At 54.9% G+C, this 25421-nt stretch overlaps 9 protein-coding genes across 9 annotated transcripts; 5 read left to right on the plus strand and 4 right to left on the minus strand.

The window, feature by feature from the left end:
* Window positions 1-2682: 2682 nt before the first annotated feature.
* Window positions 2683-3948, plus strand: A1O7_02215 (uncharacterized protein; the record flags this gene model as incomplete). Its single annotated transcript, XM_007756249.1, has 1 exon — window positions 2683-3948. One exon carries the CDS (start codon window positions 2683-2685, stop codon window positions 3946-3948), a length of 1266 nt encoding a protein of 421 aa, XP_007754439.1.
* Window positions 3949-4923: 975 nt separating this feature from the next.
* On the minus strand, window positions 4924-7954 carry A1O7_02216 (uncharacterized protein; the record flags this gene model as incomplete). The annotated part of the gene is made up of 2 exons (XM_007756250.1): window positions 4924-5280; window positions 5417-7954. 2 exons carry the CDS (start codon window positions 7952-7954, stop codon window positions 4924-4926), a joined length of 2895 nt encoding a protein of 964 aa, XP_007754440.1.
* A 1869-nt stretch (window positions 7955-9823) lies between these two features.
* A1O7_02217 (uncharacterized protein) lies at window positions 9824-10525 on the minus strand (the record flags this gene model as incomplete). Its single annotated transcript, XM_007756251.1, has 1 exon — window positions 9824-10525. The coding sequence occupies one exon, from the start codon at window positions 10523-10525 to the stop codon at window positions 9824-9826; it is 702 nt and encodes a 233-aa protein (XP_007754441.1).
* A 1072-nt stretch (window positions 10526-11597) lies between these two features.
* Window positions 11598-12116, plus strand: A1O7_02218 (uncharacterized protein; the record flags this gene model as incomplete). The annotated part of the gene is made up of 1 exon (XM_007756252.1): window positions 11598-12116. The coding sequence occupies one exon, from the start codon at window positions 11598-11600 to the stop codon at window positions 12114-12116; it is 519 nt and encodes a 172-aa protein (XP_007754442.1).
* Window positions 12117-12999: 883 nt separating this feature from the next.
* A1O7_02219 (uncharacterized protein) lies at window positions 13000-15744 on the plus strand (the record flags this gene model as incomplete). The annotated part of the gene is made up of 1 exon (XM_007756253.1): window positions 13000-15744. The coding sequence occupies one exon, from the start codon at window positions 13000-13002 to the stop codon at window positions 15742-15744; it is 2745 nt and encodes a 914-aa protein (XP_007754443.1).
* Window positions 15745-17676: 1932 nt separating this feature from the next.
* Window positions 17677-19123, plus strand: A1O7_02220 (uncharacterized protein; the record flags this gene model as incomplete). The annotated part of the gene is made up of 2 exons (XM_007756254.1): window positions 17677-17874; window positions 17924-19123. 2 exons carry the CDS (start codon window positions 17677-17679, stop codon window positions 19121-19123), a joined length of 1398 nt encoding a protein of 465 aa, XP_007754444.1.
* Window positions 19124-19923: 800 nt separating this feature from the next.
* Window positions 19924-20710, plus strand: A1O7_02221 (uncharacterized protein; the record flags this gene model as incomplete). Its single annotated transcript, XM_007756255.1, has 2 exons — window positions 19924-20371; window positions 20424-20710. 2 exons carry the CDS (start codon window positions 19924-19926, stop codon window positions 20708-20710), a joined length of 735 nt encoding a protein of 244 aa, XP_007754445.1.
* Window positions 20711-21299: 589 nt separating this feature from the next.
* A1O7_02222 (adenosine deaminase) lies at window positions 21300-22295 on the minus strand (the record flags this gene model as incomplete). The annotated part of the gene is made up of 1 exon (XM_007756256.1): window positions 21300-22295. The coding sequence occupies one exon, from the start codon at window positions 22293-22295 to the stop codon at window positions 21300-21302; it is 996 nt and encodes a 331-aa protein (XP_007754446.1).
* A 1392-nt stretch (window positions 22296-23687) lies between these two features.
* On the minus strand, window positions 23688-25421 carry A1O7_02223 (uncharacterized protein; the record flags this gene model as incomplete). Its single annotated transcript, XM_007756257.1, has 1 exon — window positions 23688-25421. One exon carries the CDS (start codon window positions 25419-25421, stop codon window positions 23688-23690), a length of 1734 nt encoding a protein of 577 aa, XP_007754447.1.

Raw genomic sequence — 25421 nt, forward strand, 5'->3', positions numbered from 1 at the left:
TACGCCATGTGACGATGTGAACCATACAAGGACCTCTGCCGAACCCCGCCAGAGCTCTATATCCCAATCCCCGTCTGGTTCGACATGCACCCAGTTCCTATCCTTCATCTGCAGTATGCCGTCAAATGCTCTTTTGCGGCTTGAGGTGGCTATTCTCTGGTGCGGATGTTACCAGGTCAGATGACGAGGAATGTCCAAAGAAGGAGCGGCGGGTTCGTGCAGTGACATTGGGTGCCGAAGAAGAACTGGGCTTGGACGAGCGACCAAGACGCTCGGATTGCTTGCTGCGGCCACTGTCACATAAGAGGTGTCAGCGATTGGCGTCGCTGTTGCAATGAGCGGTTCCTACCTTGGGGGAAAGGTCTTGTGGCTGTCGGACGATCCTCATACATAGGTAGGCTGTGCTGTCTCGTCCGATGTTGATACGCTTTCACAAGGCCCAGCACGACGGGTGGGATGGCAACAACAACAGCGATGATACTGACGACGGTCTCCGCAGAGAGATGCATTGCAGGTCGACCATGGAAAGGTGGAATTCAGGCAGACGGTGCGGATGAGACTTGTGAGCGAAAGTCGGAAGGCAAGGACGAAATCGCGTCCTTATTTATCATCCATGACCCTCTCTTGCCGTGCAAGTCTCCCACATAGGACATATTTCTCGCTCGTGTGGATACAGAGGGTCGCCAACCCCAGATCGCATGGTGTCGAAAGTACGGCGCGGATCACGGTTACTGCTGGGTCTGGCTGGGTCATGGTGCCTGGCATTGATATGTGCCCCGTTGTCGGGATACAATTAACGACGACGTCGTGTCTGGATGGTAATTGGAACGTCTCAGAGGTTCGATCTCTCCACGTACTGTGAGAACGCCTGCGCCGACTCACCAGAGAAGAGGTCAGGCAGGCTATTCGCCGAAAGGTGATCAAGCTGTGGGAGACGAGCTGCTCATCCTCGTATTGGTGGTGTATGAAAGTTCTCCCCACCACGACCGCACACACCCAGCACGTATATTATCGGATAGCAGTGTGGAATCGTGCCAGGCACGCAGGTTGCCCAGATGGGGGCAGTGCAATCCGGTCGGACGCGCTCGCTTGGCCCATCCCCCGGAGCACTTTCGTCCTGAACCAGTCACAGAGCTCCTCGCCAAACAGCGGGTCCTGGTTAGGCTTCTTTGGGCTCTGGATCTCCGCGTGCCTTACCGCTCCATGTCCCGATGATTGCCCGTTGGTCGGCACCTACGGAGTATGCACCCTGAACTTAATTAAAGTGCTTGCAGCAGATGCAGCCTCGACTCACAGCACGCACACCAGTGACACTACAGCTTTAAGCTACGTAGCCTCTTACATACTGGTAGCGGACTTCCGACAACAACCAACCATTTTTTTTCCCCAAGAACAACATCGAACAGCCGCACGGCTGAATGCAATGACGAGAATGTTTCTAAGGATGCCTGATCTCTGCGCAACCAGTGACTTCCTGAAATTCACCATAAAGCGCGTCCCTTGGAGGCGTACTGAGGTTCATGGTCTCCTCCTGTGCTCGTGTTCGAGCCGTTCGTCTTCTTGCGCACGGAGACTTCCGCACTTGATAGCTTTGAGCATGCGGTGCCTGCACTTCTCGAGTTGAGCCCGCAATGTCCGCAGCCGGACTTACCATCCCACGGTCACAATGGTTGGAACACCAGCAAACCATCCGTGATCTCTATCTCACCCAAGGCCTCGAATTGAAAGCCGTTCGTCAATACCTCATCGACCACCGCGACTTTTCTGCAAGGTATCGAGACCAAATCCATTTCCAAAGCCTTCGCTGACGCAATTGCAAGAGCATACCACAGTATAAGCGAAAACTCAAGGAATGGAAATATGACAAGAACCTCAAAGCCTCTGTCTGTCGAGCCATTGGGAGGGGACTGGAGCGGCGTGGCCTGACTCACGATACTGCAACCGCAACTGTGGGAGATGTCGTTCTGAGCCCCGAGCGCCTGCAACGTGCTTTGAGAAGACACGACATTTCTACCTGGGAGCGCAAGTGCAGTCTAGGCAAGACGCATCGGTGAATCTCACAATGCTCTTGCTGACGTGGCTCTAGAACGACGGTCTCCAACTCCGGAGGGCGTTCTGATCCAGAAGAGACCGGACTCTACCAATTTATCAAGCTCGCCCAATGCCGTCCCGCCTGCTCTATCGGCAGCAGATGCTACCCAACGCCTAAGTTCAGATTCAGCTACAAGGCATAGAAGCACGGAACCTACAACTCATCAAGAACCAAGTACCACCAACGCCTTCGTGTCTCGGGCCCATCACAGTGAAGCAGACCATATAAGCCGAAAATCCACCAATGCATCGGCCACAGCAAGTTCGCCAAGCTCGAGCGGGCGGTCAGGACCGGGGCAGATACCTCTGAAATGTCCCGATTGTCACTATTGGGCAAACACGCCATTAGAGTTGAAGTGAGTAGTCGTATCTTCCACATGCCTGCAAACCGCTAAGCAATGGTTAGTCAGCATCATCTTGAACACGAGACTCAGCATACTTGCGGGATTTCATCTTGCCCCCGGAGTAAGCGAGGTTTTGCCACAATCCATGAGCTCGAAAGACACCTGCAAAAAGGACACATCAAAGATCGAGCAAAGTATAATCCCTTCTTCAAGACGGCATGCATCAAGTCGGACGAGAAGAGGTACCATGGGAAGATTGTTGAAGAGCATCTCGCTCAAGTACATGGAGAATTTGCTCATCCCTATCTGCCTGAACAGTAGGACTCTCCGAGCTGAGTTTGACAAAATCTTACTAACTGTTCAAAGGTCTGCCGCCTGGTTTCAACAAATTGCACAGTGGAGGCTCGACGCAAAATTCGATGATCTGAACATAACTCCCCCTACCGCCCAAAGCACCTTCCAGGAAATCGAGTCAATGCTTAAGCACGGTGCGGACGTGAACGCGATTGGAGAACATGGCTCTGTGTTCGAACGAGCGTTTCTGGCTCGCAATCAGAAGTTGCTACGCTATCTCCTCGAGCGCGGCGCAAGGCCCGAGGTCCAATCGGATATACGCGGCAGAACAAGTATTGAGATCGCCATCGACTGGAGAGACTTTGAGCTCGCGAAACTGTTGGTCGAGCACTGTGCTCGTGCCAACCTTCTACTTCCCTGCGACTGTGTCGATGCATTTGCAATGGCTTGTCGCACCAGCGACGTAACGATGGCCAAGATGCTCATTGATTACGGGATGGTTGTCAACGCCCGTTTCCCTGGTGGACATACACCTCTTCAAGTTGCCTGCTGGGAGGGAACTGCTGAGATGGTCAAAGTCTTGGTGAAGGCTGGGGCGGATGTGAACGCCCTTTTCTCTAATAAAAATACACCTCTTCAACACGCCTGCTGGCGACGAAACGTCGAGATCGTGAAAGTCTTTGTGGAGGCTGGGGCTGATGTGAATGCCTTCTTCTCTAATGGGCTTACACCACTCCAATACGCCTGTCTGTGGCAACGTGCTGAGATTGTGAAAGTCTTGGTGGAGGCGGGGGCGAATGTCAATGCGGACGTGCACCCTTACAATGGTTTTACTGCCTTACAAACAGCTGTCAGCTGGTTCTCTCGGGATATTATGCGAATACTTCTCGACGCAGGAGCAGATGTTACAGCTCCAGGCTCGATTACTGGCGGCTCTGCTCTCAAGTTGGCGGCCGAAAAGTGCAACATGGATATGATGAAGCTCCTACTTCACCACTGCTATCGGTCGAAGCAGGCCGCGTCCTTTCAAGCAATCTGCAGTAAGGCATCCAGATACGCAGAGCAATATGGCCATTCACGGATGTCTAAGGCTCTACGCAGTCTCGCGGAGGGCGTTTTCGACCCTGAGCTGCTCCGCAGTGCTGGCATGGACACTGCCTTCTGGCGCCAATGTTTCCCCCCTAGGGTGGACTTGCATCAGCAGCGAGCGCAGCCTTGACTTTCTCGACAGTACGGCTGGCAACTGCCTCCGCGAAGAGCACCCGATCCTCAACGCATTGGAGAGTCACCACCACGAAGAAACTACCAGCCTCTAGCTCCAGCTGTCAAGATATCCTCATCCGTGAATGGGGATACGTTGAGCACAGCATGACGGCGTCGAGATCGAGAGCCACTCGTTCGATGCCTTGCTCATCCCTCGACACCTCGATAGGCCACAGCCTTCCTCTGGTCGTATCGCATACACGGACGCCTGGCTTGTCTATAGTCACGTCGGATCTCCGCAACGCACTATGCTTCCAAAGCAGTCGTTTCTGGCCGTGCAGCCAAAGTTCCACCAATCTCTCACGTATTCCCTTGCCTGTTCACTTCACCTCGTCGACATGCGGAGGACCGCAGTGCATGCATCGGGTCGACCAAGTACGTTATGTTACATTGATGCCTGTATATGTAGGTATGTAGGGGTGTAGGGAGATGACCACTTGGCATGCTTGCATTGGATTGTCCTGACTTGCTGTACTCTACTGCCATATCATAACCGCGGCTCGTTGAGAGAGAAGACCATTGACACAGGCATACTTGACGTGGATCGAATGAGACAGGACGGAAGGACTGGACGATCGTATATATCAGTCAAACTCGGTGGAGGACCTGGCCTGACGCGACTCTTGAAGACGGGAGTGAATATTGACAATCGGAATGGTAGTTGTAATTTCAAGAATCTGATCAACATCAAGCAAGGGGTATCTGTTCGTAACATGTCCAAAGTGGCATCACGCGTGTCCTGTCCTTTCCTGTCCTAGCTCGTTCTCAAAACGGCCGCGGAAATCCAATCCCATCCATTTCAATCACATCCATTCGATTCAATTGAATCCAAATAGCAACCGAAAAAGCCATCCATCCCCATCCATGCATTCGCGCACACCTCGTCAACTCGCTCGCGATTCTCCGAGATTTCTGCAAGACCATCAAAATCTCAAGACCTCACGACCTTGGCTCCCGAGCTCACAACCACAAACTCGACGTCCCGACCCAGTGACCGCCATCGTTCGATCCCCCCGCTGACAAGCCACGGCTGAAGGTTCTTGCACTGGCTGACGTCGAAGAGCTTGAGTTTCTGACACCCCTCGACCACGGACTGGACGCCCAGACCGGTCACGCGCACGCAGCCCCGGACGGCGAGTTCGCGCAGGGAAGTAAGATGCAGGCCGATGGAGCGGAGGGAGGGGTCCGAGACGGCGCTGCCGCAGAAGGAGAGGTTCAGGTGCGTGAGGTTTGGGCAGCCGAGCGCGAGGACTTCAGTTGCCGTGTCGGACAGGGCACAGCAGAAGGACTAGGTATTCGGACTTGACGTTAGTTGGCTGTTTTTTACTGTCACACTTGCTCACGTGGAGTTGTGTGTGCGCTAGAACAGTAAGGCCGGAAGAAAAGGGAAACAAAATCGGAAAAGGACATGCGACATGACTCACCAAATCGAGCTGCCTCAAACCGCTCCCCGCGCCGTTGACGAGCCACACGATGCTCTGGTCGCTCAGATACGTGCAGTCGGCGAGGCAGAGCTTCTTCAGGCGCTCGAACTTGACGTTGCCCCAGAACTGGAAGCCCGCGTCCGTGATGGTCGTGCAGCGCGTGAGGTCCATGGCCTCGATGCGTGCGTGCGCGTGCGTGGCGATATGCGCCATCGTCCGATCGGTGATGTGTTTGCAGTAGCTGAGCGTGATGGAACGGAGGTCCGGACAGCCGATAACGGTGCCCGGCGCGGGCTGCGGAGGGGGAGGTGCCGCGTTGTTGCCGAGCTTGGTGTTGACGACGGGTCGTTGGGCGTGGGTTTTAGTGCGGTTCGAAGGAGCTTGAGGTTGGGTCGTCACGACCCAGCCGACAATGCGGGCGAGGAGTGTATCGCTGACTTTGCGGCAGTTGCTGAGGTCGACTTCCTTGAGGCCGCGAGCTCGGGTTGCCATCTCGAGGATCGCCGGCGCGGTCACATCCCAGACGCTCTTCATGCGCCAGCCCTGCACTGTTGCGGCACACGTGTTGACTAGGGCAGCGAATCCCTCGTCGGTGATATGGAAACAGTTGCTGATGTCGATGAATCGGGGCCGCTGGCCCACAAACGGACATATGCGATTGATGAGCACATCGTCTGTGACTCTCCGGTTGTAACGCGATAGATCGAGGTGGTGAAGTAAATTGGGGTCACTATTGACAACGTGTTGCCAGTGCAGGGACACGCCTTGCAGACGCATCAGGTCGTGCAGGTCGAGATACTCAAGAATCAACGGGAGGACTTTTTCGGGAACAGTCCCCCGGTTTAGACCGCGGCTCGATCTCGCTCGAGGCTTGGGTCGTCCACCGAGGGCGAAAGGATCCGAGAATGGAAAGCCTGTAAAGCCTTTATACTCAGAAGTAGGCGATGGTGTGCCAGAAACGGAGGTCTTGGGCGACGGACTGGTCGTGTTGGTAGGAGATGATCGAGGAGACCGACGTTTCTGATCTTTTGAAGGTTCGTCTGGGGGCGGAGGAGCAAGCGACCCTCTTCTTGACCTTGATTTTACTTTCTCTAGCCCCTCGCTCAGGAATGGATCCGGGTCGGACGGCTCCAAGGTGCTGGGCTCTTCTATCTGTACCGAGGGCGCCGAACTGGGGATTTCTGCTCCCGCGTCTGTGAATGTGACCCGAGGACCATTGACAAGTTTTCTGGTCCGCCTCTCTCTCCCGTCTTCAATTTCCAGTTCGCGGATATCTGGCGCGGCGTCTGCATCCTTCATAGTCACGTCAACATCGAAGCTGAGTTTTAAACGATGCTTCGCCGTCTCTTCAATTTGGTGCAGAATGCTAGGTGGGCATCGGTTCCAGAAATCGGCGAGCACATTCTCAGAAATCATCAGGCACTCAACTTGTGTGACTGAGCGGACAGTAGCAGTTCGACGATCTGCAAGACCCCGACTCACGACCTCGCCGAAGTACTGTCCCGGCCTGAGTCGAGCCTTGACCACTGGCGGTCGGGGTATTCCGTTGGGTTGGCCGGATTTGCGAAGCCTGGGGCTCGAGACTTTCCTCTCGTCTAGCACTTCCACTTCGCCCCGGACGATGAAATAGATTTCGCGGCCCCTCGTGTCTTGCTTGACAATATCGGTGAATGGCGCAAAGCTTCTCGGCTGAGCGCTAAGACCGAGAAAGTGAAGAATATCAGGAGGGAGAGAAGCGAACAACGGCAGCTCCTTCAATGTTGCTCTGATATTGACAAGTCCATGTCCCAATGCACTGGCTGTGGACACCTCGGTCGTCCCGGGACTAGGAGATTTGCGGCGCTTGCTGTTCGCGCTGCCATCACTGCCAGCCATATAAGCATCGTCTCCTAGCGTAGGTCGGGCTCTTTTAGAGCCTCTTCTCTCATGGTCTGGGACGTCCTCCGTTCCCAGCAGGACCTGGGCCTTCTTCTTTTCCAGCTGAGTAAGTCTCTCGAGGGCTTCTTCGCGTATGGCCTGTTCCACATCTGAATATTTCGGCAATATCTTCTTGAGGTCTTCCTTCTTCAGCACAACCACCATGCATCTCATTCGTGCAACAACCGTCGCAGTGCGAGGGCGTTCCATCAGTATCCCGATCTCTCCAAAGAATGCACCCGGTTTCAGCTCCGCAAAAATACTCTCCCCATCCCGGGAGGTCACAGCCACGGCGCCCCGAACAAGCCAATACATCGCTTTTGCGTCTTCACCCTCTATCATGATATAGTCATTGGTGTTGTACAACTGGGGTTTGAGGAGCAGGCCAATGTCGGCGAGGAAGTCATCGGAGGTGGATTGGAAGAGGGGGAAGGAGCGAATGCGGTCGATCAAGTCCAGTGGCATTCCCCCAATTTGAGAGGTTGCCAGAGGAGACTGTCTTGCAGGTCTCGATGGGTTGATTTTGGAGTCAAAGCTGCGAACCAAGGAGACTTCTGCGGAGGGAGGGGAGGCCGTGCGGCCATGGTAGGGCGACAGTGCTCGGCCATGGTGTCGGCGCATGGTTGTGGAAATGAGAAGTGGTGGGCTGGTTGTGTCTGAGCGCGTGTCCACCTCAATGAACTGCTGCTCGTGACGGGGTGCCCCTCATCCCATGTTCCTGGACATACTCCGCGACCTTTGTTCTCGCAGCGTCAGGTACCTCATTCACAATAAGTGGGAAGTCAAGCCTTGCCTCTTGACCGACAGATGTGCCTTTGCTGGGGTTCCACCAGAGTGTCTGCGACCTGCTGGCGTAGTAGCCCAAGTTTTGAGATGGCACGAGGCCTGGACCACACAGCAGCAGCGTTTCACGGATGTACTGGGACGAGGTCGGGCCGTTGCAGATCGTGGAAGGCAATCGGGAATGGATGGGAGTGGAGCGTGGACGCGGAACAGCGATCTTGTGCAAGCAACCCGGATTGCCGAAGTAGAAGAAAGCTGAAGCGGTGGAAAGTGTCGCGAAGTGCTTCCCACATCCGACAGAGGATAGAACCTGGCGCAGAAGCGAGGGCGGAAGCAGTCCAGAGACCTGCATCTGCAGCCGGGAGGTTTCACGCCTGAAGATTGGACAGGACCGAACTGCTTGCTCTGCCGTCTCCCCCCCAACTTTGGTGGGCGGGCGTGGTGGGGAACCGCGTCCATCTCGGTGAAGCCATGGCTCCCCGCTAACAACCTTGAGAAGGGGATTAGAAGACGGCAAGACGGGAATGCAAAGAGTCGGGGCACTCTAGACGATCAGTTAAATTAAGCTGACGAGACCAGCAGCACTGGTCGTCAACTTCGCGGCAAGCGCAGGAATATCCACCATCTGTGTTTCTTCTGGATTGTTGATACGGCCGCCTTTACCCCGCGAGACACCGCTTCGTGGCATTATTCCTCCTTCAGGCGTGAGACAGAAGTAGACAGACACGACAGACCAGTGATTTTACTCAAAAAAGAGCGGGAAATGCGCGCAAATAGAAACCCAGCATTCTCCCAAATGGCGTCTCGAGGGTTTCACGACCACGTCTCCTATCCAGTCCTACCACTTCAGAGGATTGGGGCCGCCTGGGAGCAACAGATCGAGTCGAAATGACCAGCACGCCAGCAGGTTCGAAGTGATCACCAAGATGGCGCCATCTTGACAGGCTTGACAGCGAAGGGAGTTTAGGTAAGGAAGCTGGTGTTACTGTAATCGGTAAGCGACCCAACCCTACGGCGGCTGGGTGGGCACATGTGGCACTGTCACTTGGGAAATCTCAGGGAACGGCCGCCGGACCACAGCCCAGAATGCCAAACACGGCGCATGAGCCTGCGCAAAGGGCAGCTTGGACTCCATCAGCCCTACCCGCCGGGCGAGTAGGCTTACCGCCCGAACGCCCTGCGCAGACTGTCCGGCAGCGCTAGAAGCCGTCCAGAAACACGCTAAATTCAGGGGTCTCTCAAAGCCTAAAGCTGCAATTTCCTGGCTTACTGTAGGAGATACACGGTGCGTGCTCGGAATTCTTCAATGAGCGATGTTCAACGTTCAACATGACATTTCCTCTCTATCTACCCTTTCCATCTCGACAACGATGCCGGATGTGGAGATCAGACTTCCATCCGCCTGTCTATCTCGGCTCCCGCCTCTGGACCGTGTGGTCTTAGCTCTCATGCAACACGCTCAAGCCTTGTCCGCAAAGCTGATGCCTCCAAGTTTCCATTCTTCAATCATTCCGTTATGGCCCTCAAGGAAGATGGGTACGAACAGTCCATCTCGTGGTGTTTAGCATCAAACTTGTGCTCTTGGAGTTCACCGAGCGTGCACCAAAACTGGCTGCTACCGATTGCTCACTTCGAGATAGTGAGCAGACCCTTAGCAATCAATGTCATCTATCGAGATGCTCAGCAAGACAAAAGGGTGGTGCTGTCTCAGTTCGTAGCCGTTTTCTTCAACCACAAAATGTAACCCGGGGGGTTGCCTCTTAGAGACGCAGCCAGATCTTGTATCACACCGTAAGCCAGCGACAATCTGAGCGCACTTCTGGCGATCCCTGCGGCGGCGAAATGATCGAGCCCTCTCTTCCAGCTGTAGATGCCGGCTACTGTCATCCCGGCGATGACCGTGCTTCCAAAGTCTCTCTGGCCAGTGGCGACATCATCGTCTCCGCGTGCAAATAGCCGAGCTCGCGAAAGGTCAACCATCTCTTCCGTGGCCATAAACAGTGTCGCCCAGCCTGTGCAGACGGTTCCAAATTTCGCGCCTTCTTTGATGCCGCCGAGCATTGCATGGTAGTTCTTGGACTTTTGATAGAGAAACCAGCCTGTTTGGGTCGTGGGTAGACGGTGTGCATTTTCCGCTCGATAACGATATGCACCTTTCGTAGCACCTTGTGACGCTCCCAGGCTGAATCCACAGGCAAAGGATGCAAGCATGAGGGTAGGAGCTCGTAGTATGAGCGGAATCGAGAGTCGTTCGTTTGGCCATCCAGTGAACCTGACAAGTGTCTCCTCCTCTTTTCCTACCGGTCCAGGCTCAAGTAGGGAGGGTTGCGCAGGACTCCCCATCGGTATGAGCGCGCCATCCTGGGCCTCATCTTGGTGGTCGACTTGAGCAGATTTAAGAGGCCACATACTCTGGCCGTGGTGTCTGAACTGCTCTCAATTTTCGAATCCAGGGCGAACCTCTCAGCCTCGACCTAAGACCTGATGCATCCCACAACGCATATTGAGCATACGTGGGTAGCGAAGCACTGGCGGAAAATACCTGTGAGTTTCCACTGTCAGGGCGGAATGGGCTAGGTCAATGACAGGTCACGCAGGTGTAGCTGAATCGCTGTGTTTCCGAATACTGCGAGCCACAGCTCCTCGGAATGCATATTTGCTTCGCTTACCGAGCCACACACCTCGATAACTTTCTATTCCTTCTTCCACTGCCCTTCGTTCCTACCACCATCAGGGCTTTTCACCATGTCCAACTTGTTACCATTCTCAAATGATTCGGCGAAGCTCACTTTCATCTGTTTTGGTCTTCCTGTCTACGGCCACCAGTCGCGACCACTAACGAAATCTCACATAGCTTCTGTTGTTCGAGCTTCCAAGAAGCTCTTCCAGAAGGTCGCTCCCAGGCGTATACGGGCGTTGGCCATACTCGGTCTTATTTCTCAGCAAGACCATTGCTTTCAAGTGTACTAGACGGCTTAAGCAGATTCGTTTCCAGGTGTTTTTGTGGGTTTGAGGGTGTAAAGGAGTCGCTGGGAACTGCTTCGGATGGGTGCCGAGACTGGCGGGCATTAGTGTTGGCATGATAAGATATATCGCGGCCTGTTACTTATTGAGGCATTGCGAGCAAATGCATACATCAACTACCTCACAACTTGTTCTGCGAGAGCTCCTAGATATCGCTAGCACAAGCTCCACAAATATCTGGTAGTAGCATGATCGGGTTCGATGATTATCGGGCAAGGCTGCGGCTCAGCCTGAGGTATTCACTTTCCCCGCACGGAGTTTTCCTCGCCTGCGACGCGCTCAGACGCGCTTCTCTGGGGGAATTTCGACAAACGCAGGCAGTCAGCAACTGCCATCGAGCTCTTCAAAGGAAGAATCGGTCGAGTCTTTTATATTCCCACTCATCTTGAGCTGATAGCATTGCCTAAAGCCCCCATCACCAATACCATCATTCGCCCAGAGAAAAGAGAACCTAATGATGGCTTCTCATGATGAGCTTGCTACGTTGCCCACGCCGGACATGATTACACTTCTCCTCAAATGCCACAAGTCCACAGTAGCGCTTTCAGTCCTCCCAACGACGCCTTTCGCAGAAATCAAACCCCTCTTGCTCGGGGCCCTTCAGTCGCGAAACCTCAGGACCTTACCCAATTCCGACACTCCTCTACCCGAAGACCCCGAAGACCTGGAGTTTGGCGTGTTGGCAGACAAGAAGGACGCCAGTAAAGGCTGGGTACCAATGTCGATCAGAGCGCAAGAGGTCACTGGGCCCCGAGGTACGAAGAAGAAGGTTGGGGGCAAAGACTCGGTCCTCACTGAGAGTCCGCTTGGGGCTGGTCTTAGTGATGGGGCTTGGATTGCATATCGTGTGAAGCCGGAGCGGAAAGAGCCAAACATTGAAGACGACGATGAAGCCGAAGACACTCCAAACTTCGACATAGACGGAGATGTCGGCTTTGATGTGGTCATTCCTAGCTTCGAAGACGAGGCTGAGTGACAGTCGACGCTGACTCATTATCACGGACCCCCAATTCTCGGCCCCAAGCTGAGAAAACAAGACAACACCGACACCATGAGTTTACATTCGTGCTGTAGCCGCCTTGGGAATGAGAGCGGAAACAACAACTTCTCACTTTCGAGGCAACTTGGACGAATGACTTCACTCACACCGTTCGACCTTTCTCGTATGAGGGCCAGGCGCGCTGCAGGTCCAAGTGCCAGTAGAAAGATGCTGTCAATTCAGTGCCAGGCGTGGAATTACTGCGCTCATACTGCTGTTGGCAGGATTCCAGTCCCCATCGAGCTTATGTACCCTCTGGCAACTGGGAATCTTAGCGACTGGTTAGTACGATTGCGAAAGCAGGCACGGTGCACTGTACAAGAAGATAATGTGCCTGCCAGCTCGACTACGAAAGACAAGTCACCAAAGGGAGACGAAAGCAAGCGGCTGCGAACACCGCATATGAGGTTGTGTTCTATATCTGGGAACGCAGCGGGATGATTACCCCACAATGCGACCGGAGGCTGACACTGGGTCAAAGCGTGGACAAGTCACAGAGTGACTATGTGCTAGGCATTGAGAGGCCAGGACTCCGAAAGCAGCAGCCGAGAGCTAGTCCCGTAGCTAGAAATCGATTTTGAACGGCAATTGGGCGAGCTTCATGTAATTAAGCGGCGTTGAGGAGAGGCTGAATAGGTGCACCTCTTGGTATCTGCCTCCCGCCCATAATCAATGATCAATCAGCCCGCCTTGAATCGGGGCAAGCATCTGCAGCTGACTCTTTGTTCAGCCCGTTCGATTGTTTCCGGCTCACTCAGTGCGCAACTCGCTGTAACTGACATCTTGTTGTCCTGTCCCCTTCGCGGCGAAGGCGGTTTCAATGCAGCGGCTATTCAAGACCAACAAGTCGCAGGCCTCGATCGAAGACCCCCAGGCTCATCAAGCTCACCCTGATCCACATCTCCATCAGCAACAGCAACAGCCCCCTCCAGGTGGCCGCCAGCAGCAACTCTACTTTGACCACCAACATCAGCCCTACTCGCAGCAGCCATCGCAACAGCATTCATCTCCTCCTGGCTCTCGCTTCCCAGGACAAGGACAAGGACAAGACCTGCACTCGCAGTCGCAGTCTCAGCCTGATTCCGGTGCCCCGCCTCATCTGGGCCGCAGCCAGAGCAGCCGCAACTCGTCGATCCCAGACGTCTATGGATCCCAGCGACCACAAGTGAACGTTGTACCTCCGCTGCTGTCTCAACAACACGACGCCTTCACCCCCGAAAGTCCCGCGCCAATTCCCGGACAGACTCTGTTCGGCAAGTCAACACAAGTCCACACCATTGAGGACAAAGAACACAAACGATCCAAACGCAACATCATCTCAAGTCTGCTGAAAGACAAGAGCAAAGACGACCTGAGACAACGAGAGAAAGAGAAGGAAAACAGCTCGCTCGAGCGCAAGCCTCCGGGGCGGTCAAGCTCAGTACATCTTCTCAGGAGATCTCATCCGCCTTCTGAGCAGCCTCCTCGCGAATCGTACTCGACTCAGACATCCCCTCAGTCGCAATACCCGCCCAGGCAGTCCGTCTATTATCCTCCACCACCGACTGAGGCTACCGACCCGCGTGCAAGCCAGGCTGTTGACCAAACCACATACGAGCAATACCAGAGGAATCAGGCTCAATTTGACTCTCCCCAGAGTCAGTTTACTCACCATTCCGTCGAATACACTGAGGACGCTCCTCATTTCAATCCGCAACAGGAGCAATACCAGGCTTATCACCAGTCCGGATCCGAGAATACCTCGGACCAATACTTGCCCTACCAACCACAGTCATCGAGACCGGGCAACGTAGACTCTGACCATTACCAACATCTCAGGCCCCCTTCACAGACATCTCTAGGCCCACCTTCACCCATCAACACTCCTGCCCAACCTCAGACCGGCGCTCCGGACTCTCGACCCTCCACAGCTGCAACCAACCGGTACTCGACGCAATCTCCTCCTCAAGCTCAACAGGCACCTCAACCGGTCATGGCAAGAGGCGACCCTCCCAACGGCGGTATCCGCCAACAGCTGTCCCAGCGCGAGCGAGGCTCCGATGAGCAGGTTCAATACCAAAGTCAAAACCAAGCCGATCCGAGAGCGAGAATGTCCCAACAGCAAGCCTCTGAACAAGGACGAAACACGCCGCCTCCTCGGAGCCGAGAAGACATTACTCAATTAGACTTTGCGTCACTTCTTGCGCGCCATGAGGAATTGCAGGCCAAGTACTCCAAGGTCAAGCGATACTACTTCGAGCGAGAAGCTCAAGTGACCCAGTTGCAGAATACTGTGGCAAATCAGCGCCTTTCAATGTCCAAGACTTCTTTAGACGACGCACAGTACACGGCCCGATTCGAGCGCTTGAGCCAAGCCATCAATAATCTCTCCTTCAACATCCGGAAAAACTGGCGTGCAATCCCGCCCTGGCTGCGCCATGTGTGCAATCAGGACGCTCATACAGTTGGGACCAAAGAAATGACTGCGGTGGGACGCGCTTGTATCACACGGTGGCTGTATGAGAGTATCTTCCAACACACGTTCCATCCCGGCATTGAACCATCGTTATCCGCGCAGTTGAAGCGGATTGAACACAATCTCCGTCGCGGAGGACAAGCTGGCGCCATGCTCACCGACGACCAGCGAGACGACTTGACGACCAAGATCACGACTTGGAGGCTCACCACTATAGAAGGACTGCATGATATGCTAGGCTCCCAGCAAGCCGAACACTACATCGAGACCATGAACAAGCATTATACCCACCAGCTCACCGAGTCCTTGAAGGCAAACCTGACGGACCCCCCGCCACCTGGACTTGTTGAGGGCGTCGGCATGATTGTCGGACAAGCCATCGGTATCGCCTCCAACATTCCGCTTGAGTCGCGCGATATCTGCATCGAATACTTCATGCCTGGCACTCCTCTGAATGAGACGTACATGAAGGTGGAGCCACAGATAGTCGCCCTCACCAATCCTGGACCGGATGAACGGATCCTGCAGCAACAGGCAGCCGACGCGAAGGCGCGGGCAGAGGCACAAGAAGGTGATCAGATGAGCACTGCCAGCGCAGACGATGGGGCCCGTGATGTGGAAGCCGAGATCCGTGAAGCTGCCGGCAAAGCGGCTTCGCAAACTGCACAGCAGCCTGGCCAGCAAGGGCGCAATGAAAGCGTGGCAAGCAACGCCAGTCAAGCAACCATCAAGGGTTCGGGTGACAAGCAATCCAAGAAGTCTGGTTTGTTCGGTGGATTTGGGAACAAGAAACCGTCCATGTCGTCGCGCGGTGGTGACCGTCCAGAAGTTGCTAACATCAACTTGTCGCGGGTCGAGGGTGAGGACGAGCGTGGTAATGTTAGGAACAGCATGGGCGTTGATCCTGTGGCCATGGTACCTCCATCTGTCGCGAACGAAGGACGCATCAGGTTTGCGGCTTTCGTAGCGGTTGAGGTCAGGGGTAAAGGACCAGGAACGGCGCCGGCAAGTAGTGCAAACAACGGCAAGGAACCGGGGTCGGCCGCGGCGGGAGCAAGTCCCCAGTCCTCGGTCAATGTCCTTTTCAAGGCGCCGGTCTATGAGTACTAGATGAGCAAGAGCGTATTGACGATAGTGGGATATAAGGCGTTTTGCAAGCGATGGTGATGTCAAGAAACGATGCAGTTATGAGTTGGCAGGGGAAGCAAAACGTTTTGGGTACCCAATTGGACCTTTCCTACTTGTTTGAGCCCTTGAGCGAAAGGGACCTGGATAAAGCAGACGAGGACGACGTGCGACATGACCGGGATCAAAACGGCGTGGGAACGTTAATCCAGACCATGTACTCCGTACGCAAGTGATGTGTGCTCGTGCGGCGGTCCTTGTGCGCGGGCGACGCTGCCGGCAGCGCCTTCACAAGCATGCTTCAGGCTCGGGAAGGCCCCTAGGCTCCGCCCGGAGGCCAAGCGAAGGCCACAGGGGGGAGCGGCTCCTCTGTTCAGTGGCTGGTTGGTGCATGGGCTGCCCTTGCCCTCGCTCGTTGGGCCGTTGTTCATCTGTGAGCATCCCTTTTTCAGCTTCCGGAATCCCATTTTCTTCTCCCCTTTCCCGATTTCCGTTTCTCTTCAGGTTGCAACCTGACAGAAAGGCGGGGTCTCTGTGGTGCCCTATGTGCGCTGGTCAATACGCTGTCGCCGATTGGCTCTGGGCCGTTCGTCGAAGCAGCCCTCATGCCATGCTTTTTCAGACGCCAACATTGCCATCTCAGTTGCCTTGAGAGCAAAATAGAGGCAAACTTCCCCATTTTGCTCTTCTCTTCTCTCTATATGGACCTGTAGTGCTCGCCGACACCCTTTGTCTCGCGGAGCTCGTTTCCACCTGGTCTTCATGCCCACGTTAACGAATAAGATTGAGGACCCATGTCAGGAATGTCGTGGTATGTCGTTCCGTCCCGCGGCCTGGGCTGGCTTGTTGACTGATGGCTGCCGAAAGACCGCCACCTCAAGTGTATGTTGACGGCATCTCCTTTTCTCTGGCCTCAAGGCAGCCTCCACACGCCATCACGTCTAGGTGCTGCAGGTGTCAGTTTCTGCACGAAGGCTGCGAGAGGTGCCACAAGGACCAGCCTCTGCTCACCACCTCCGTCTTTCATTCTCAGCCCTGTTACCATCTAGCCCCCTGGTCTACCCTTCTTTCCGAGCTGACTTCCCCAGGCGACGATAGCTATCCCAAATGCAAACAATGTGAACGGTTGGGCGAGAAGTGCCGGAGGGGAAAGGGCAAGCTCAAGTTCCGGGTCGGATCGAGCGCAAAGTACGATGCTGCCTTTGCCAAAGATCAAACATGGCTCGAGCAGACCAAAAACGGTAAGTGTGTGTAACCTGTGCACAGAGTTTTTGGTGTTCGAGACAAGAGCCGCGGAGGAGAACATGAGGTTCAAGTCCTCACCCATCCTTTATACTTCCCTCATGTACCACCGCGACCACAGCCCCCCTCCCAGCACGAGGTCTTCATCTCGTGTCACACCGCCGAGGGCTATGCTGGCAGCTGCTGTGTACCCTTCCACCCCGCTCATGCGCAAATCCCTACGGGCGGCTGGCCTATCAACTTGGATGCTGACGATGCTCTTTGGTAGCGAAATTTCAATTTGTCGATCAAGGACCCGAACTAGAGAACTACTATTCTCAGGACGATATCCTGATAAGTACGGCCAAATCAAACCGTGACGAGCAAAGACGGGAAGATGCCGCCCGTCTTCAGAAGCGGATAGAGTCTTCAGTCGAGACTGAGGTCTTTCCGACCACTCGCAGCCTACCACCTACAGAAGCTTCTACCCTTCTTTCTCCCCTCGACCTAGGCCACGAGGCTGTTCTGGTGCACTCCCCCATCAAACGAAGAAGGACAGCAGACGAGACCAGCACAGGGTTCGGGTCTAACTCGGAGCGAGCGTCCCATGCCGCTTACGACCCCATCCGTTCGCAGTACCGAATTTACGATTTTCCAAAGGTCTTTAATTCAGTCAGTCCGGACGGCTTCACATATATGCCGGAGCAAAGGCACGTTCCCAAAGTAGTCGAGGCGGAGTACCGGCGACTGGCAGATTCGGCCGCGGCGCGGATCCCGGCGGAATCGCTACTCTCTCCCACCATATGGAAAGAGGAATTCTACTGGCCGAACCAGTTTACAACCACGCAATGTGCTTGTTTGATGCGGTATTACATTGAAAACCTGGCGCCCTGGGTAGGTCCTCTACTTGGCAGAGCATGAGGCAGAGACTGACGGGGCGCAGTTTGACGTAGGAGACCCGGCTAGACACTTCACATTGGCAGTGCCCCAACATGCAAGGCGATGTCCTCCATTGCTCAATGCCATCTTTACTCTTGCCGCCAGACACCTCGCGTCGCTCCCGCATTTCAAGACCGCCGATGGGGTGATTGAGTATCAAAGCATTCGACTGCCCAAGTTGACCGAAGAGACTGCTGTGAAATACCACCAGGCGTGTATCGCGTACCTTATCAAACTGGCTACCGATCCCGAGCATGTCAGGGATGAGAACTTGTTAGCGGCTGCGGTCATTCTGCGCTACTACGAAGAGATCGATCCGTCTTTGACAGGGGGTGATATCAAGACACTGATCCACACCTTCCAGCTGTTTGTCAACGCCCAAGCCAACCCATATGCATATAGCATGGACGAGGCGAAACATACCGAGTACCTGAGACCAGGGTCGGCTGTCGGGACGTTCGACAACTGCCTCGCATACTTGAAAAGCTTTCAACATGCATCCTTCCGAGTGGCCCTACGGCAAGAAATCACGATCGCTTTTCTGAAACAACGGGCCGTCCGCCTCCCACTAGAGACCTGGAGCGTTCTGCAGGGGTTTACTAAAGCCGAGGACTTTGTCTGGTCGGATCGACACCTCTACCATTGTGCAAAGGTCTTGCAGTTTTGCTTTGGCGGTGATAATGGTAATGGTAAGACACAGATTGAACGATGGACCGAGCTTCGAGATTTCGAGACGCACTGGAACCAATCCAAACCCTTGTCATTCATGCCAATCCATTACCAGGACCCGGATCCCACCAAGGGAGAATGTCTACCTCACATCTGGTACATGGCGGAAGTTCACGTCACGGGGCTGCTGTCGCTGGACCTGGCTCGGATTTTGTTGACAGTATACAATCCCGACATTCCCAGGATTGGACCTGGAGTCGCGGCAGCGCAAAGGCGCATTGCGGACGAGGTGCACGATGTCGTGATACGACTTTGCGGCACGGCCGTTTCGCTCGGAGGTACAGCGGCAGCGACCCCTTCTTCACAACCGGCCATGGTGCAAGCGTACGTGGCCATTGTGGTCTGCGGAGAGTATTTCAAGGATCCCATTGAACAACGGGTTCTTCTGGGGATTTTGGACAGGTTGAAGAACGATCACGGGTGGCCGACGGCAAAGGCTGCTCTGCGACTGAAACATGAATGGGGCTGGACCTGAGGAGCCCTGATGGGAGAAGTACCGGATTTCGGTCCAGTTTTTGACGCACGCATTTGGCAGCACCTGAGCGTTTAGCGACATCTGTCACAGCGTCTGTACATGTGTACTAATGAGATATCACGGGACAGGATTGAGATAAGGGCGATGGAAAAGAAAAGGCAATGGGAATGGAATTGGGATTGCAAAAGGATGACAGAACTGGCCTCAGCAGCCCGGTACAGGAACACGCCAGGAATCTACATGCGACGGCTGCCAGTTACGGAGAAATGTTACATTATGCCCACGGCTTCCTCTGCTAGGCGTCCGGAACGGTGCCCCACATGCCTTTTTCCGGGGAAGCCGATGCCTATTAGCAGCTCGCAGTTATGCTTGTCGAGGCTTGTGGCGCCTTCACTGGGATGATTGGGTGACTCGCGGTCCTCGCTTGTTGGCTGATGCCGTCATCAGCAGGCATTGGGACTTCCCCTCCTGCTCGTTGGGCCCCCTCTATACCCCTCCCCTCGCTGTTTTGATCAGAGTCATTACTAATTGACAGTGAGAGGCCGGACGCAGACTCGCTGAGGGCGACCAGCGACCGGCTATGGCGCAATCTTTCTGATCATTGATTCACTGATTCATTGACCATTGGAGCCGCGTCCCCGTCTTCGCCGGTTCCTCATTTTCTTCTCACTTCACACTCGGGAACGAACCTCCCTGCCCTCATCCTGTCAATTTCCGTCTCGAGCTACAAGCCCGTAGCCGGCGAGCACCACACTACCCAACACCAGCATATACAGGGACCTCCTTGAGACGCGCCCACCATGGCCAACAACCTCTACATCGCCGAGACGCCCAAGGAAGTCTCCGAAGCCAAGGGCTTGCACCTCATCACGCAGAACACGCCAAACGGCCAGGCAACGCAGATCCTCCTGGAAGAACTGGCCGACAGCTACGGCACGCAATGGACCACCACGCTCATCAATATCATGACCAACGAGCAGAAGAAGGAGTGGTTCTTGCGCCTGAACCCCAACGGCCGCATCCCCGTGCTGGTCGACAACACGCAGTCTCCGCCCTTCTCCGTCATCGAGACGTCCGCCCAGCTGCTGTACTTGCTGAAGTTTTTCGACAAGGAGGACAAGTTTGGCTTCAAGGATGAGTTGGAGCGGAACGAGGCCCTGCAGTGGGTCTTCTTTTGGCACGGCGGCGGTGCCCCGTACCAAGGACAGGTCAACCACTTTACGCGAGCAGCGCCGGAGAAGATCCCATGTATGACTGTCCACATGCCTCACTTGTATGTGCCTGTACTGACGTGGCCCAGACGCCATCAACCGATACAAGAACGAAACCCTCCGCGTGTACGGCGTGCTCGAGATCCGCCTGTCGGGCATCTATGCAGACGGGCCGCGCGACTACCTCGCCGGCAAGGGCAAGGGGAAATACTCGATCGCTGATATCAAAACGTGGCCGTGGGTCAAGGGTTGGGAAAGGAGCGGATTCACCGCCGACGAAATGAAGCCGTTTCCGCATCTGATGAAGTGGGTTGACCGCATTGCGGCGAGGGAGCCCGTGCAAAGAGGCATTGGCGATAAATATGTGCAGAAGTAAGTGTGTGTCAGTCGGTCGATATTATGCTTGCCACCCGATAGCATCGCATCACTTCGGTGGTCATACACACGCGGGTGGTTAGACCCAAAGCAATGATATCCGCGATGGCATCACAACGGCGGTGGCAGTCTCTGTCAATCCCCAGCACGCAAGCCCATAACCGCGACTGCAGTCCTGTGTCACTTTTTCGAGAAAAAGCATGTACTGTGCGCATTATCATGTGGCCCGGATCTTCCAATCAATTTTGCCATTACGTTCGCCATGCCTCATACTATCATCAACCACGGCTAACATGGTCGTGCTCCCTCCTTCCTTGGGAGGGCACACGCTCGCTGCTCAGGTCGAAACTCTGATTCCCATTGACCGACACGGAGGCTGCAATCCTGTAGTACGAGCTCTGTGGAACGAGGGCTGCACGACGAATACTGTAGGCCGATCAGATTTCTATGGAACGACCCACGTACCGATACTATGTTCCCCCTCTCCACCTGCTTTGTTCTGCAGAACGACGAACTTTGATGTATTAGCTGTTTATCCATCTACCCGTCTACAGGATCCATATGTCCCAACCCATGCTTTTTAGTCTCACTCAATCCCGATACCTGACCATAACATCCTCCAACAGCCGCGTAATCTTCGCCTTCCTCTCCGTCGAACACCAACTGTCCTCGATCCCGTCACGCACAATCCGCTCCCACTCGACTTTGCGCAACCCAAACGCCTCCTGCACAGCACAGTAATTGTCGAGAACATACCCGCCAAAATAAGCGGGATCGTCACTGTTGATACTAAACTTGACACCCTCCTCAAGGTACGTCCGGACAGGCAAGTCCGCTACTCGGCTTACGCACCGCAACTCGACATTCGACAACGGACACATGGTGACCATGATCCCCCTCGCGACAAACTCGGCCATCACGCCTGCGTCCTCAGCAAGTTTGATCCCGTGGTCGACCCGTGTGACGTGCAGGTCGTGCAGCGCGCTAGCCATGTAGGTGACGTCGGCCTCCTCGCCCGCGTGGGCCGTGCGGTTGAACCCGCGCGCCTCGGCATCGTTGAAAATCTCGCGATACTTGGACGGCGGGTTGCCCAGCTCGGTGCTGCTGAGGCCCAGGCCCACCACGACACTCCCGAGTTCCAAGTCGGGGATCGCCGCTCTGTACATCCGCAGCCCGTCCTCGACGGGTAAATGGCGGAGCACGCACACGATCAGCGCGCACGAGATGCCCAGCTCCGACCGCGCCCGGTCCAGGGCCCTGCTGAACCCGGCCACCACGGTGTCGTAGTGGACGCCCCGCGACGTGTGGGCTTGCGGGTCGAAGAAGAGTTCCGCGTGGACGAGCCCCTCGGAGTGGGCGCGCGTAAAGTATGCGTTTGCTAACGCTTCAAAGTCGTCCGCAGTGCGCAGCACGGACATGCCGATGAAGTAGTAGTGCAGGAAGTCGTCGAGGGAGGTGAAGTTACGGTAGCGCGCCAGGAGGGCCGCGGGGCTCGCGAATGCGGCGTCGTCGCGGGGGAGGGGGATGTTGTTGCGGGCGGCGAGGGAGAAGAGGAGGGAGGGTTCGAGGGAGCCTGGACCGAACATGGAGTAAGTATGGTGATTAGGTATGTACGACAGTGAGTAATTAAGTCAATGAGTAGGTTCGAGGAACGAGGAGGGCCCGTAGTGCTTCCTTCCCGTACTTATCGCCTCGGCCTCTGCTCGCTTCGCGTGATGTGTGGGGGGCGGAGAGTATAGAGTAGGCACTCCGTGTGTAGGACAGTGAAGTGATCAAACAGGTGAAATTCAAGAGAAAGACGGTAGGCGTAGTGATTCCTTCTCTTATCGTCTGACCTCGTGTCGTCTCGCCTCGTAATGATGCTGCGTGGGAGAGCACACCATACCTATCCTCCACTCACCCACTCACCCACTCGTTCATACACTCTCCCTCCCCTCGTCGATACGCCAAACAAGAAAACGAACGGACGGACTCGCACTTCGATTCGATTCGACTCACCTTCCAAATGCATATGGTGTTCACATTTCGGGAGAGCCTTCAGAAACTCGTGCATCTGCCCTTGACACATCTTGGGACGGACGGCGTTCGGAAGGGCTGACTTGCGTTGAGTTGAGTCGAGTTAAGTTGAGTCAAGTCGGGTGGTTGAAGTCGACTTGAACGTACAATAGCACTCCTCTCTCCTATCTCCTGCTTGATTGATTTGAGAATGGTAGTCCCGCCCCAGTGGTAGAACTCCAAGGTAGATTTAAGAACACAGATTCAAGCTCATGCCCAGATCCGACGGCCTCTAATCGTGTCGTGGCGGGTCGTGTCGTGTTATATCGCGTCGTGTCCTGTTGTACAGGGGTTTGACCAAGTGGGTGCCCTGGTGCGTTGGTGCGTTGGTGAAAGGCTCAGTCGGTCTGCTGCCACACAAGCTAGTAATTGTTTGAACTCCCTCGTCCTTTCTCAAGGCTGTCAGAGCAGAGCAGACGCCGAGCCTCGACCCCGATGACCTCAGGAAGAGATATCGCCTCCACGTGTCACTGGGTGGAAAAAAAATCTATCTCCACGCCCGTGCAGTGCAGTCGGCAACCTCCGAATTGTCTGAGTAAGTAAGTAAGAGGACGTCCCGCCACTACGTTCTGGAATCCGCGATGACGGGTGTCACCTACGTACCATCTGCCCCCCGGTCGTCAGATACGGGAGAATATGCTTACATTGGCGCATGAACCGACTGTGAGAAAGACATGTGGAATGGCCTGCTGTGCGCAATGACGTCGGCGATAACGAGTGTGGATGAACGCGATTGCATGCTGAGTGACTCGGCGGAGCTTCGCAGAAGACTCTACCTGGCTATCATCGAAGGTCCTACCATGAGAACGCCACGACGAAGATATCACGGTTACTATCTACAGCGCGTAAGCATTCTCGGGGTAAGAATAATTCTGTACAGCTCGAGTGTCGCTACGTGTGGTATCCACAGTTTCGCCCGTCTGTCATCCCTCAACAACATCGCTCATTTCCAGACTGTTGCGCGCATACTCTTTGCCCAGTCCGACACCCTTCAATCTGGCATCAATCACAGCCCCGATACAGCGTCCCATCCCTTCAAGATCCCCCATGATCCCAACATGCCCGCGGTCGCTTTCCACTCGGCCTCCTTTTACGCACAGATATCCGTCTGGCAGCTGTGCCGCACTTGCGAGTACCACCCCGTCTCCCGCTGCAAAAGCTAGATCGTCAAATGCATCCGTGTATTTGATCGCTTTTCTGTTGGCCACCCGCACTCCGTACACGGTTGGGACGGTCTTGCCGAAGATGAACGCATGCGGTGGGTAGAGATTGCTCGCCTGATGTCTCGGATTGATTCTCAGCTGCTGCTTGAAGACTGAAACCTCGGCCAGCGTACGGTCAAGATAATCCATTGCAACGTCTTTCGGAATTGTCACGGCAGTCGCTACGCTGGGTCGCTGGTGTGACTGCTTCATGGACGGTCCAACCATGCCCTCCGCATTGCCCTCGAGATCTTGGTCGACCTCCAACACCTTGTCGTTCATCCGGTGAACAGTCCCCTCCAAGGGTTCTCCGGCCTCTGTATGCTGCGATGGTTGTCCTTTGGAAGGCCCACCTCCGAGCCAAGGACTACGCTTAGCAGTTTCGGCAATGCTATCGGAGACATGGTCCATAATGCTCTTCCTACCCTCGTCTTTTTCTTTGAGTCTATGACCTAATGGTGGGTTAACGCAAGGAGAGAGTCGGTACTCGTCCCAGGTATGTGGGTCGAAAAAGTCCAGATCGAACCTTTTGTTAGTATGCTTTTCAATGAAGCAGCGGCCATCTTCTGGCAGCAGGGCAAAACTGGTCCGAATGGTGAAGTTGACTTGTGCAGTGAGTACCCTGGAACTCAAAAGGACATCGTCGCCGTTCCTTAGGGGTCCTAGGATATTCACACAGTGTTGCGGAGTACCAGCAAAGACCACACCGGCAAAGAGGTCGGGACGCTGATTCACCGCGTGCCGCGTAATCAACCCACCAAGGCTATGTGCAATAACAATTGCTCCTCGCATCCTACGTGGCGTCTCAGGATGGTTGGACTCGAGCGATTCCAAGAACTTGATCAATTTCTCACTAAGCAAGTCAGGACTCAACCGCCAATCATAGCCCCAGTTATGGACTCTGAGCTTGTTGTCGCGAGCATTCGGGCATTTTCTCATATGCTTGAGGAGCCTCCTGCAGACATCAATTGGCCCGATATGAGAAAGAATGCCGTCTGGGATGACTGTCTGCTCCATCCGCTCTTCGTCCTCCCGCGTGAGGCCCACCTCAAGATCCACTTTGCGCAGGTTGAGGCCGACCTTGATGGGCACCCAGAGTTGTCGATGAGGGGGTTTGGCCGACCTCAAGATTGATCCCCTGTAGCCACCAAGTATGACTATATCGCCCTCGGCCTTGGCCAATGCCTGCGACAGCACAGGGTGAGCACGTTGCTGGGGCGTCTCCACTTGGATGTTCTTGGCTGCGTTCCGCATCGTCTTCATCGAAGGGTATTGACGGCCCGGAGCTCGCCCTGACCCAGTGGCAACATCATCAGTGTCGCGGGACGCCTCGCTACTCCCCCGCTCTCGTGATGCCCGCCGTTTCGCATTAGGTCGAATTGCGGGTAGCCGCGGCAACTTTATTGTCGAGTTTTGAAAGCTGTCTGCTATGGCTTTAATCCTGGAGTTGGCCAT

This window comes from Cladophialophora yegresii (genome assembly GCF_000585515.1).
Source record: "Cladophialophora yegresii CBS 114405 chromosome Unknown aczIN-supercont1.2, whole genome shotgun sequence".
NCBI classification, from domain to species: domain Eukaryota; kingdom Fungi; phylum Ascomycota; class Eurotiomycetes; order Chaetothyriales; family Herpotrichiellaceae; genus Cladophialophora; species Cladophialophora yegresii.